This window comes from Penicillium bovifimosum (genome assembly GCF_028826915.1).
Source record: "Penicillium bovifimosum strain IBT 22155 chromosome Unknown utg000002l_segment0_segment0, whole genome shotgun sequence".
In the NCBI taxonomy this organism is placed as follows: domain Eukaryota; kingdom Fungi; phylum Ascomycota; class Eurotiomycetes; order Eurotiales; family Aspergillaceae; genus Penicillium; species Penicillium bovifimosum.
Window position 1 is genome coordinate 368788 of NW_026622711.1, and position 12477 is coordinate 381264.

The 12477-nt window shown below is 50.9% G+C and overlaps 5 protein-coding genes across 5 annotated transcripts; 3 read left to right on the forward strand and 2 right to left on the reverse strand.

The window, feature by feature from the left end:
• Positions 1-855: 855 nt before the first annotated feature.
• Positions 856-5140, forward strand: N7515_001332 (putative ABC multidrug transporter; the record flags this gene model as incomplete). The annotated part of the gene is made up of 4 exons (XM_056662076.1): positions 856-2457; positions 2506-4513; positions 4575-4642; positions 4700-5140. The coding sequence occupies 4 exons, from the start codon at positions 856-858 to the stop codon at positions 5138-5140; spliced, it is 4119 nt and encodes a 1372-aa protein (XP_056524189.1).
• A 124-nt stretch (positions 5141-5264) lies between these two features.
• N7515_001333 (uncharacterized protein) lies at positions 5265-6120 on the reverse strand (the record flags this gene model as incomplete). Its single annotated transcript, XM_056662077.1, has 2 exons — positions 5265-5885; positions 5944-6120. 2 exons carry the CDS (start codon positions 6118-6120, stop codon positions 5265-5267), a joined length of 798 nt encoding a protein of 265 aa, XP_056524190.1.
• A 1410-nt stretch (positions 6121-7530) lies between these two features.
• N7515_001334 (putative MFS transporter) lies at positions 7531-9175 on the forward strand (the record flags this gene model as incomplete). The annotated part of the gene is made up of 3 exons (XM_056662078.1): positions 7531-7724; positions 7781-8811; positions 8865-9175. The coding sequence occupies 3 exons, from the start codon at positions 7531-7533 to the stop codon at positions 9173-9175; spliced, it is 1536 nt and encodes a 511-aa protein (XP_056524191.1).
• Positions 9176-9905: 730 nt separating this feature from the next.
• N7515_001335 (ATPase inhibitor IATP mitochondria) lies at positions 9906-10372 on the forward strand (the record flags this gene model as incomplete). The annotated part of the gene is made up of 4 exons (XM_056662079.1): positions 9906-10039; positions 10091-10159; positions 10215-10280; positions 10333-10372. The coding sequence occupies 4 exons, from the start codon at positions 9906-9908 to the stop codon at positions 10370-10372; spliced, it is 309 nt and encodes a 102-aa protein (XP_056524192.1).
• Positions 10373-10599: 227 nt separating this feature from the next.
• On the reverse strand, positions 10600-12182 carry N7515_001336 (Major facilitator superfamily domain general substrate transporter; the record flags this gene model as incomplete). Its single annotated transcript, XM_056662080.1, has 4 exons — positions 10600-10762; positions 10815-11090; positions 11145-11250; positions 11318-12182. The coding sequence occupies 4 exons, from the start codon at positions 12180-12182 to the stop codon at positions 10600-10602; spliced, it is 1410 nt and encodes a 469-aa protein (XP_056524193.1).
• Between the last annotated feature and the right edge of the window lie 295 nt (positions 12183-12477).

Here is a 12477-nt window from a genome sequence, read left to right on the forward strand (position 1 = left end):
CCATGATGATATGCGCATGTAAGCCTGCGTATTAGGCGATACCTACCTAGCTTGGGCAGTTGATGAGTGAGTGGTCTCGGGACCTCGGTGCTCAACCATCCCGCTTATATCAGCGGAATCAAGGCTGAACGCTATTCTCATTGGCCAACAACAGATTTGGGTGGAGTTGAACCTTGGGACCCTCTCGGAACTTTTCATGTCATCTTAACGCCATCGGATGTGTCTATTCTTCATACAAACTACGGAGTACGTACATGAGGCCGAAGAAAGCCTAGCCCATGACAATTCGATTGCTACATGCACAGGTCTGTCAAACTCTATCAAACTTCTCACACTTCCCGGAATGGAAGTTTCATTCCCTCAGCGAGCTATCCGATTAGGTTTAGCGCGTCAAAAGTTCGGCAGAAATTTTGGATCATGTGACACATATACATAGTCTGACTGTCTGAGCCTCTGAGCGCTGCCTCTGAGGGCCCTGGGCCCCTGAGGAACCTGAGGTCAGTATCGATAAGGTGCTTACTCAGCGGCTCGGCCCGGGAATTGACGGCACCGATTTCACCTCCAATTGGCTTGTTGAGGTCCAAGTGGGGCGATAGAAAATCCATCGTTCGGGGTAGTATCCACGTGGTGCACATAGTTCACCTGGTGGAGCTCCCGATGCTGCCAATGGATGAATATTTGTTTCATCTTTTCATCTTTTCACCTTTTCATCTTTTCATCTCCGGAGCCTTTATTTCTACTAAGCCCGCTTGCCCCCTCCTGCGTTATCATAAAAGGATGGAATTCCCCTGAGCCCTCAAGAATTGACTGGTTCCCATATCGACACCCTTTCACTGATCTTTCTTTCGCTTCATCATGGAGGAGTCAAAAAAAACCCCCGACGCGTATTTGCAACGCAGCCTGGCTGCTGGCTACAAGAAGCAGCAGCTTGGTGTCACCTGGCAGGATCTCTCCGTCCAGGTGATCAGCCCCGAGGCTGCCGTCTGCGAGACTGTTGTCTCGCAGTTCAACATCCCTACACGAATCCGAGAGGGCCGCCGAAATCCTCCAATGCGAACAATCCTCAACAAAAGTCATGGATGCGTGAAGCCTGGCGAAATGCTGCTTGTCCTCGGCAGACCTGGTTCTGGCTGCACGACCTTGTTGAAGATGCTTGCCAACAGACGAGGAGGATACAAATCGGTGGAGGGCAGTGTTCGCTTTGGATCCATGACACCTAAAGAGGCTGAACCTTTCCGAGGCCAGATTGTCATGAACACCGAGGAAGAGATCTTCTTCCCAACCCTAACAGTTGGCGAGACCATGGACTTTGCGACGCGTCTAAAGGTACCATTCAATCTGCCGGAAGGTATGTCTCCCGCGGAATATCAACAGGCTTTCAAGGAGTTCCTCCTTGAATCCGTTGGAATCTCGCACACCGCAGACACCAAAGTGGGGAATGAGTATGTTCGTGGTGTGAGTGGCGGTGAACGGAAGCGAGTGTCCATCATAGAATGTATGGCCACTAGAGGGTCCGTGTTCTGCTGGGATCAATCAACTCGTGGTCTCGATGCTTCCACTGCGCTGGAGTGGACGAAAGCTATCAGAGCCATGACTGACACCCTGAACTTATCGACCATCGTCACTCTGTACCAGGCTGGCAACGGAATTTACGATCTGTTCGACAAGGTACTTGTGCTTGATGACGGCGAGCAGATTTTCTACGGTCCCAGAGAGGAAGCAAGGCCATTCATGGAAGAAGCCGGATTCCTTTGCCGCGAGGGCTCGAACATCGCTGATTACCTGACCGGTGTCACTGTGCCCACGGAGCGCAGAATCCGCGACGGGTTTGAGAACCGCTTCCCGCGCAACGCGGAAGCACTCAGAACTCGGTATGAGAGTTCCGTAATCCATGCGAGCATGATTGGCGAATACTCCTACCCAGAGTCTGAACTCGCCCGCAGCCGCACCGACGAGTTCAAGGAAGGTGTGGCGTTGGAGGCGTCCAATCGCCTCCCAAAAGAAACCCCGTTTACCGTCGGCTTCCTTGACCAGGTCAAGATCTGTGTGCAGCGTCAATACCAAATCCTCTGGGGGGACAAAGCTACTTTCATCATCAAGCAGGTGGCGACCCTTATACAGGCCCTGATTGCCGGTTCCCTCTTCTATGATGCTCCCGACAATTCTGCTGGTCTTTTTGTCAAATCGGGAGCTTTATTCTTCTCCTTGTTGTACAACACCTTGCTCGCCATGAGTGAGGTGGTTGAATCGTTCCATGGCAGACGTGTGCTGATCAAGCAGAAGGGCTTTGCCTTCTTTCACCCATCTGCCTTCTGTCTTGCTCAAATCGCCGCAGACATTCCTATCTTGCTCTTCCAAATCTCCATCTTCGGTGCGGTCATTTACTTTATGGTTGGGCTCACGATGTCCGCGGGTGCGTTCTTCACCTACTGGGTCATGGTTTTCACCACTACGATGGTAAGTCTCTGTCGAGCTCATGTCATAATCCCACTAACCAAATAATAGGCTATGACTGCGCTATTCCGAGCTGTGGGTGCTGTCTTCTCCACCTTTGATGGCGCCTCAAAAGTTTCCGGTCTGCTCATTATGTCAACTATTATGTACACCGGTTACATGATTCCGAAGCCTTCAATGCACCCTTGGCTTGGATGGATCTTCTGGATCGATCCCCTTGCTTACGGATTTGAGACCTTGCTGAGTGTGGAATTCCACGGCAAAGAAGCAATTCCATGTGTCGGCAACAATCTGATTCCCAGCGGTCCGGGATATGAGAATCCAGCCTTTCAATCTTGCGCTGGTGTGGCCGGCGCAATTCAAGGCCAGAACTTTGTAAACGGCGACAACTACCTCGCAGCTTTCTCTTACAGTCATTCGCACATATGGCGCAATCTCGGCATCAACTGGGCCTGGTGGGCTTTGTTTGTGTTCGCCACGATTGTTGCAACCTCGCGATGGAAGTCTCCTTCCGAGTCGGGTAGCATGCTCGTCATTCCCCGTGAATACTTACACAGGCACGTTCGCAACCAGCGGAAGGACGAGGAGGGTCAGGCCCTCGAGAAGATTGTCACTGCCACCAAGGACGAGGGCACTAACCTTGAAACCGAGTTGCTTCGTAACACCTCTGTCTTCACATGGAAAAATCTCACCTACACTGTCAAGACACCCACCGGCGACCAAGTCCTCCTCGATAATGTTCACGGATGGGTGAAGCCTGGTATGCTCGGTGCCCTGATGGGTTCCTCTGGCGCCGGTAAAACCACCCTGCTCGATGTACTCGCTCAGCGCAAAACCGAGGGTACTATCAACGGGTCGATCCTGGTCGACGGCCGCCCGCTGCCCGTCTCATTCCAGCGGTCAGCAGGGTACGTGGAACAGCTGGATGTCCATGAACGTATGGCGACCGTCCGGGAGGCGCTGGAGTTTTCGGCCCTGCTACGTCAACCTGCTACCACTCCACGTCAAGAGAAACTCGCCTACGTGGAAGTCATTATTGACTTGCTTGAGCTTCACGATCTTGCAGATACCATGATTGGTAGCGTTGGCGCCGGATTGAGTGTCGAGCAGCGAAAGCGCGTGACCATTGGCGTGGAACTGGTTGCCAAACCCAGTATCCTGATCTTCTTGGATGAGCCCACCAGTGGTCTCGATGGCCAAAGCGCCTACAACACTGTCAGATTCCTTCGCCGACTGGCAGATGCTGGACAGGCTGTTCTAGTCACCGTTCATCAGCCATCTGCACAACTTTTCGCTGAGTTCGATCAGCTTCTTCTTCTGGCCAAAGGCGGCAAGACTGTGTACTTTGGTCCCATCGGAGAGAATGCCGCCGCGATCAAGGACTATTTTTCGCGCCATGGGGCGCCATGCCCGCCCGAGACCAACCCTGCTGAACATATGATTGATGTAGTTTCAGGCCAACTCAGTCAGGGCAGAGATTGGAGCCAGCTCTGGCTCGAGTCGCCTGAACACAATGACATGATTCAGGAGCTTGACAATATCATTGAAGAGGCTGCTGCTAAGCCGCAAGCCGTCACTGGTGATGGTCGGGAGTTTGCTTGCACCCTTTGGGAGCAAACGGTGTTGGTCCTGAAACGTACTTCACTGGCCCTGTACCGAAACTGCGACTATATCAACAACAAGTTTGCCCTCCATATCGTGAATGGCTTGTTCGTCGGTTTCAGTTACTGGATGATTGGGACCTCTGTCTCGGACCTGCAGAATGTTTTATTTTTTGTGTTCAACGCAGTCTTTGTCGCTCCCGGCGTGATCGCTCAATTGCAGCCGACGTTCATTGAGCGGCGAGATTTGTTTGAGGCTCGCGAAAAGAAGGCCAAAATGTACTCATGGAAAGCATTTACGATTGGCTTGGTCATCTCGGAGTTTCCTTACCTGGTTGTCTGTGCCGCCCTCTTCTTCAACTGTTGGTATTGGACAGGCGGGATGCCCGTCGAGTCTTCCAAGAGCGGTTCCGTCTTCTTTGTGTTCTTCCTCTATGAGTTCCTCTATACCGGGATTGGTAAGTCAACTGTCGAACACACTCCACACTCTCCCTGGCCTCCACTAACATCAGACTCAAGGACAATTTGTTGCTGCATATGCACCCAACGCCCATATGGCTGCCATGATGAATCCTCTCGTACTGGGCGTAAGTTCCTCTCTTCCACATCCCTCTTGGAACATTTTCTAACGTGGCCCTTCTTAGACATTGATTTCCTTCTGCGGCGTTCTCGTCCCTTATGCCCAAATCGTCACCTTCTGGCGATACTGGATCTACTGGCTAAACCCATTCAACTACCTCATGGGCAGCATGCTGGTATTCACTCTGTTTGACCGCGAGGTCAAATGCAAGGAGGTCGAATTTGCCAAGTTCGATACACCCAATGGCACGACCTGCGGTGAATATCTTAGCGACTATATGCAGAGCATCGGCAGTCGGATGAACCTCATCAATCCCGAGGCTACCTCTGGATGCCGCGTGTGTGAGTACACACGTGGCGCTGATTATCTCTTCACTCTCAATCTCAAGGACTACTTCTATGGCTGGAGAGACGCAGGTATCGTGGCTCTCTTTGTTTGCAGCTCGTATGCTTTGGTATTTATTCTCATGAAATTGAGGACCAAAGCATCCAAGAAGGCTGAGTGATTCCATTGAAGTTGTAAGCTCTGGTGTTGCCATTTTGTTAGCCGTTCTGCGCGTTCTGCGCGTTGACTTGGTCTTTCTCCTCTCCTTTGAAGATTATTTTACATATTAATTTTTTAAAAATTCATCATTGATTTTGAGAATTGCTGTCTTCAGAAAGGAGCATTGTAGCTGAGGCGAAGGGATCAGAGTCTGGCTGCCGTATCTCAGCATTTGCTTTCTTCCAGAGATAATAGACTTGGTGTCTTGTCACATTTTTTGCCTCGGGAACGGCTCGAATATCACGCAGTATCTCCGATGAAGTCTTGCTTGACCCGCGTTCATTGATCAGTTCCAGCACAATTGGCGGTACGTGGTTATCCTCGTAAGGCGTATGCCATCTGTAATGGATTGAAAGGCTGAGGGTTCGACTTTGTAAACAAGGGCCTATGCGGAGCCTGCTCTCGCATGGGACTCGATCCATGCGTTTACCATCCCGTCGCTTCTCTGGCTCCAGTGTAGATTCATACTTTTTGATACTCATCACATCTTGGCAACAGCGGTACGTATATGAAGAGCCTGCGCCATTTGTTGCCAGATGCGTGAACCGAAATCCTCCTTCGTCCCGGATAATGTCAATGAGATCCCGCATTGTGGTGTTTAGCTCCGATCGAGGGAATGCATTTTCCTGGACGCGTAGAGAACGAAAGTTGACCGGTAGAGCATCTAGAGCAAATGTGTATGTGCCGTCCAGTATTTCAGATTGGTTCTATGAGCAAGGCGTAATCAGCCCCAAGTTACTCGCGTAGTCAGATTAGATTACTCACTGGCTCATTCCAATTGCGAAGGACCTGAATGAAATTCTCCCAGTCATCGACCTCCAAGGGACGTTTCTTCGAATGCCGCTGGCAAGTTTTGTTCCGCTTCCCTTGCTTGTTGACGTGAAACTCATCGACTGCACGGCTCCTACGGCAAGAACTGCAAAAGATATCCTGAGAATCCATTCTTATAAAGACGTATAGCAAATAAAGTAGAGCCAAAGAAACGCGTGTGAGGGAGAGGGGTGAAGGTTGACAATGAGAAGCGGTGAAAGCGGTGAAAGCAGTGCGCGTAACGACCTAAAACGGAGAACGGAAAAAAGGAAATGTAAACAGAAATGACTAATTGCATCACGTGGTAACACTTTTTCTCGGGGTCCCCATATCTCCCAGTGACGTCAGGGGTTCCTAAGTTTCATCCCGGGAACGTTAAAAGTCCACATGGCAATTATGCGGCAGTAGTGGCCATTTAAATCCAACTACGGAGTACTTTCATACGGAGCAACTGGCATAACACACCGTACGGATTACCGGTCGCTCGTAGATAATTGCCGTGTGCCGAGGGTAAAGGGAGGTCCGGTGGTATGAGGTCAGGCCGAAATACTGTTGACGCTAGGAGTTACACCGGTCCAAGGTTAACAAGGTTGTTACGGAGTAGTAGACACGGAGTAAGTGCGAGTGACGGAGGCTAACAATTTGTGTTGGCCGAGACATAGGACGGGATGCCAGGACGGGATGCCTCGTCTGGGGATGCCGTTTTTATCCGGGCACAAGGTTTGAGATCGGCATAAGCTGGGGAAGGAGCCCGTACCGGGGGCAAACGCCCGCAAACCTGGGGACCCGAGTCAGTATTTGATCCATCCTATCCCTATATTAACCTACTTTCCACACATTCTTTTCAATCTATTCAATCTCAATCTTGGTTGAGTCTGCCACACAGTCGTCGCGCATAGCTCGAGAAGTTTTCGTGCTCACAATGGAAGCACCAGATCAACCGCCTCCCTCGGGCAGAAAGCAAAGAGCAGGCACAGAGAAAGTTACTAGTGAGAGTCCCACAACCGAATCGCGGAGTTAGTCCGAGGGCGCCATATCAGAATCACGGACAAGGGCACAACAAGAGAAACCCCGAGAACTCAATATTGGCGGGAAAGACTAGACTCGGGGTGTAAAACCCCAGACTTGATTTCCCCACTTTCCACCTCACCCAACATCAGGCTGAGTGTTTGCCTCCACCGTGGGGGTCACCCCAACCCATTCCCCTATGAAACGGGTCTACCACGGTCAGGGCACGATGTATCCCTGTAAAAATTCCGCATTGGGACTGTTTCCCCGGAAATTGATTGGTGCAGATCCACACCAACTGGCTCCCCCACACTTTCCCCATAATCCACACAGTCACGGGCTAAAGGCGATGCTCATGACGACTGGACCAATGTACGGAGTATCACCCCCGTCTTTACGCTAGAGACCAGACCTTGTATCGTGTAACGTGACATAGCCCCAGCCGCTCCCCGCACGACATAAATGATGGCTGTCCCCGGGGTTCTTGTTCGATCATCCTATTTCCCTTTCATCTAGTGGTTTGACGGGAACGCCATGGCCGACACCAAGAAGAATGCCATCACCGACGCGGAGTTGGGGATGAAGATGGAGATGAGCCATGAGGAGGTTGTCCATATTGCAGAGTTGTCCGAGGAGGAAAAGGTCATTGAAAAGAAGCTGCGCACGCGCATTGATTGTTTGATCATGCCCCTGGCCATTCTCGTTTATCTGATGAACTACATTGATCGGTAAGTCATTTCAGTCAATGTCCCAGCGTTAGAATACTCAATGCTGATGGAAATAGCAACAACTATGCTGCAGCGAAGCTCCAAGGTCTCCAGGAAGATCTCAGTCTCGACGCTACGATGTATCAGACCGGCCTCTCCATTCTGTTCGTGGGATATATTCTTATGCAAGTTCCTTCGAACATGCTTCTGAACTACATGGGCCGACCATCCCTGTACATTGGATTCTTCGTCTGCGCCTGGGGCCTGGTCTCTACCTTGACAAGTCAAGTCACAAACTATGCAGGTATCATTGCCTGTCGATTCTTGCTTGGTTTCGTCGAGGCCCCCTTCTTCTGTGCCATTCTTTTCTACCTGTCGAAGTGGTACACCAAGAAGGAATTGGCTTTCCGGATGAGTATCTTTTACTCTGGCTCCCTGCTCAGTGGCGCTTTCGGAAACCTCATCGCTGCTGGTATCCTCAACGGCCTAAAGGGCAAGCGCGGAATTTCAGCATGGCAGTGGCTCTATATCATTGAAGGTACTATCACCGTTGCCATTGGTCTGGTTATCTGCCTCGTTCTCCCCGACTTCCCAGAGACATGGAAGGCGTTGTCTCCGGAGATGCGCAAAGTCGCCCAACGACGTCTTGCCATCGAGGCCGGTGAGGCCGATGTGGATGAAGCCGGCGGCAAGAGCCAGGTCAAGGGCTTCAAGCTCGCCATGGCCGACATCAAGACCTATGTCTTCGCCTTGGCCTATATGTGCATCACGGGAGCCGCTGGTTTCCAAAATTTCTTCCCAACTTTAGTTGAGACCCTCAACTACAGCCCGACCATCACTCTTGTAATGGTGGCACCTCCTTACCTCTTCATGGTTGTTTATTCCCTCTGCCACTCCATGCTCTCCGATAGGTTCGAGAAGCGATTCTGGTTCTTCTTCTACCCAATCCCGGTCAGCATCATCGGATTTGTCATTTTCATGAAGGTCGAGAATTTCGGGGCCAGATACTTCTCTTTCTTCTTGATGATGTTTGTCTTTGCCCAGAACGGTACTTTGTACTCCTGGCTCGCCAGCTCCATTCCCCGCCCGCCTGCCAAGCGTGCTGTTGGTAAGTCTTATCTGCTCACTCCGCTCCTCCAGGCCTCAAACTAACAAAAGTAGCATTCGCATTCTTCAACTCCATTGGTAACAGTGCTTCTATCTGGACCCCATACACATACATCGAGTCTGAGGCGCCCTTTTACCCAACCTCGATGGGTACCTGCATGGCGCTGCAAGTGGTCGGTGGTCTTTGCGCGCTCTTCTTGTACTTCAACCTGCGCTCGCTCAACAAGCGCCAAGAGCGTCTCGAGGACGAGGATGTCCAGCTTACCGAGAAAGATATTCGCCGACTCCAGGCTACTGCCGACGTTGAGGGTATCGACATTGCCGCCGCCCGACGGTTGCAAAAGGGATTCCGCTATGTGTTGTAAATATATGTTACGAGCGATCTAAGTTACGATTTAATATGACATGTTCAGTCTATAATTCTACGGAAGGACTTCCGACCACGCTGCGCGGTCTGCCTCACCTTGCTGTACCACGATATGTCCCACCAGGATTTGGCTCTGTATCACCTATATTTAACTAGACCTGGCCTATACCTATAGTCTTCTCGTCTGGGTTTGAGGATCATCGTACGAAGGTACTGTGTACTCTACCTCGGGCTTCCAGGAAGCCTGCTACCAACGAGGCATTCTCCATCGACACGATGACTGGTGAAGTGCTTTAAAGATGCTGTGGCCTTCCCAACAGGCAAGCATCTTCGGCGGATGTTTGTGTCCGCGATGGGTGATGTGCCTATAGACCCGACGATTGTGTGCCGGAATCCGGATCTGGGATCGGTTCAAGGAGCAGATGAGCGAGGATCTGCCACCTTACCTGGTGAAGGAATTTCTGCGCGTTGGGGTTTGTTCGGTGCAGTCTAGTCACCTGACTTGCCTTCGCATGAAGCCATGACGTCATGCATCTCTCCGGAACATCTTCCACTTGTCTTCTGTCAATTTCACTCAACAGCTTCCAGATTCTCACACAAACCATTCATACAATCTCGTATACTTCTCGTACGTCTTAGCAAAGACACAGCAGAAACAGTCCATCGCTGGGTGGATCCTCATATCTTCCAAGTTCCATAACTGATCGACAGAATCCACTTTCCTCGCTATGCAGTCAATTTCCCGACCCATTCTCCGCATAACCACCAATCCAGCTCTTCTCCGAACTCTCTCTACTTCCCCAAGGGCTATGGGCGCTGGTGATCTGGGATCCCCGAAGTCGCATGGCTTCACCTCCACCGAGTATGCCACCCGCTTCGAAAATGAATGACGTCATCTCTAACTAGCGACCAGGAAGGACTCTTTTACCCGACGCGAGGCTGCGCATGAGGGCATGTACATTCGACAGCAAGAGTTGGACAAGTGAGTTGGATCTATCATGGTTGGTGATTTTGCAATGCGACTTACGCGGGGGTAGGGTCCGGCGTCTGAAACTGAAGTTGAAGGAGCAGCGGAAGCATATGGATGAACTGGACAAGCATCTGTAAGGACATTGTTGATCTGGTTAATATGTGATGGATCCTGACATGTTGCAGTGACGAATTTTCGAAAGCCCAGGGCGGCGAGCAGAATTAGCCTCGTGGCGAGCAACTCATTGACAGTCCTGATGGCTTTGCGATTGAGGACTGGAGTTTATACACGGACTTAGTTTGCGATCAACAATCCTATTCTAACCAAAAAAGCAGATTCTGACGATTCTGCTAAAAAATTCATGCCATGTTTATTCGTCTAGCGTCATTATTCAATGAAATGGAATCCCAGCTCTCATCTCAAGAGGTCCCCTTTCTGGACGTTCAATTATCCTAGATTTTCGTCTGCCATCTCCATCGGTAGCTCAAACAGGCCCATCTTGCCATGAGGAACATTCCAAGCGAGACAATCAACACACTTCCCAAGTATGCCACCATGGCTCTCTTCCCGACTTTGTCGAGCATCTCACCACCGATGGGGATACAGATCAAGGTGCTATATTATAATCAGTGACCATTTCATCACTTGGGGGGATTGAATGACTTACGCAATGCTGACAATGGAATACGCGAGCCCGAATCTTCCACCAACCTCGCTGGCTCTTGAGATTTGTCCGATACAGGCTGGCGCAAGACTTAAGAATGACCCCGAGGCCAATCCGAAAATGACGGAGAAGACATAAAGTCCTGCCAGGTTTCCGCCAAATGGTAGCCAGATGACAAACACTGACAATGCACCCAGGACGATAAGGGCGCCCTGAGTGTTGATTCTGCCGTATCGATCAGCTATACCTCCTGCCAGAAGGCGTCCGACCGTGGAAAATCTGTGGAAGATCGATCAACAATGGCCTGAGAGGCAATGCAAAAGCGGTACTCACACGTTCAGAACAGCGAGTAGGATAACACTGGTATCGGTCGAGAAACCTTGCATGATCACATAGGTTGGGTAAAGACCCAGCCCAGCATAGACTTCAAGCTCCAGAGCTATTTGAAGTCAGCATCTTGGTCCCTCTCACCATTACTCAAGTTTCAACGATAGCGAATGACCTACCGAAAATACCCAACGTCAACCAGGTAAACCTTGCATCTTTCAAAGACCGCAAGTTGATGGTGGACCTGCTTCTGCCCTTCGGCAGACGAGCCTTGACCAGAACAAATCCCGCTGCACATAGCACCAGCGCCACCAAGGCCAACAATCGAATCGTCCACTTGAATCCGAGGTTGGTGAAGCCAGCTCTGAGCATGAATGGAAATACCACGCCACCCACACCGGCTCCTGACATGGAGATTCCGATGGCAAGGCCTGCATTTCGATCAAACCATTGCGGTACACTAGCCAGCGCCACCGTGCTGAGAAGTGCACCCCCGGTGCCGGAGAGAACGCCAAGGGTTAGCACGAAATGCCAGTAGCGATACGATTCCGCGAGAACCATGAGACCAGTCACATAGAGAGCAGTTCCAGCAATGAGAATTCCCTTGGGACCATATCGATCGAACATAGGCCCAACCTGGACAGAGACACTCAGACCAAAGAAAGTGAACAAGCCGGGAATCCACCCGACTGCACTGGGAGAGTAACTCGCCAGCTGGTGAGTATGTAAGTAACTCTGCAGGATTCCGGAACTATTCATGACTCCGTACGAAGCCATTAGGAGGCAAAATGAGCCGGCAACAACACACCACGAGCGGAACCCTCCATCGGGAAAGACATCATCTACATCTACACTATGGCCAGTCAGATGTGTCGTCAAGGTCGACAGTTCGGGCGGTGGTTCGACGACCGAAAACGCCGACCGGGGCGCTTCATCGTCGAATTTTGTACCATGTCCCGTGGGCAGATCAGTAACACTGGACGAGTTGGATTGCCATGGTTCTGGCGCTGCTCCTTGCATAGAGTCAGTGGCTGACTTTTGCATCGCAAAATGTTCGATCTTAGGGGCGATGAGCGGACGGGCGGGAGATGTAGTTGGTGAGATTGAAAATCCTACAAGACGCCTTTCATATCCTTTTAGAGTGAGTCATGGCGATAAGAGCTTACATTAACTCGGGGTCCTAAGCCATGATTCACGGTGGGGAAGTTGAGTGCAAAGTCTTCATACATCGGCAGGGCGTTCCGACGGTGGGAACAACGATGGGTAATCCGGATGTCGGATGAGCATGTCGGAGGTCCATTGCGATGATTTGGGAGAAGATAGAACTTGATTGTTCGAG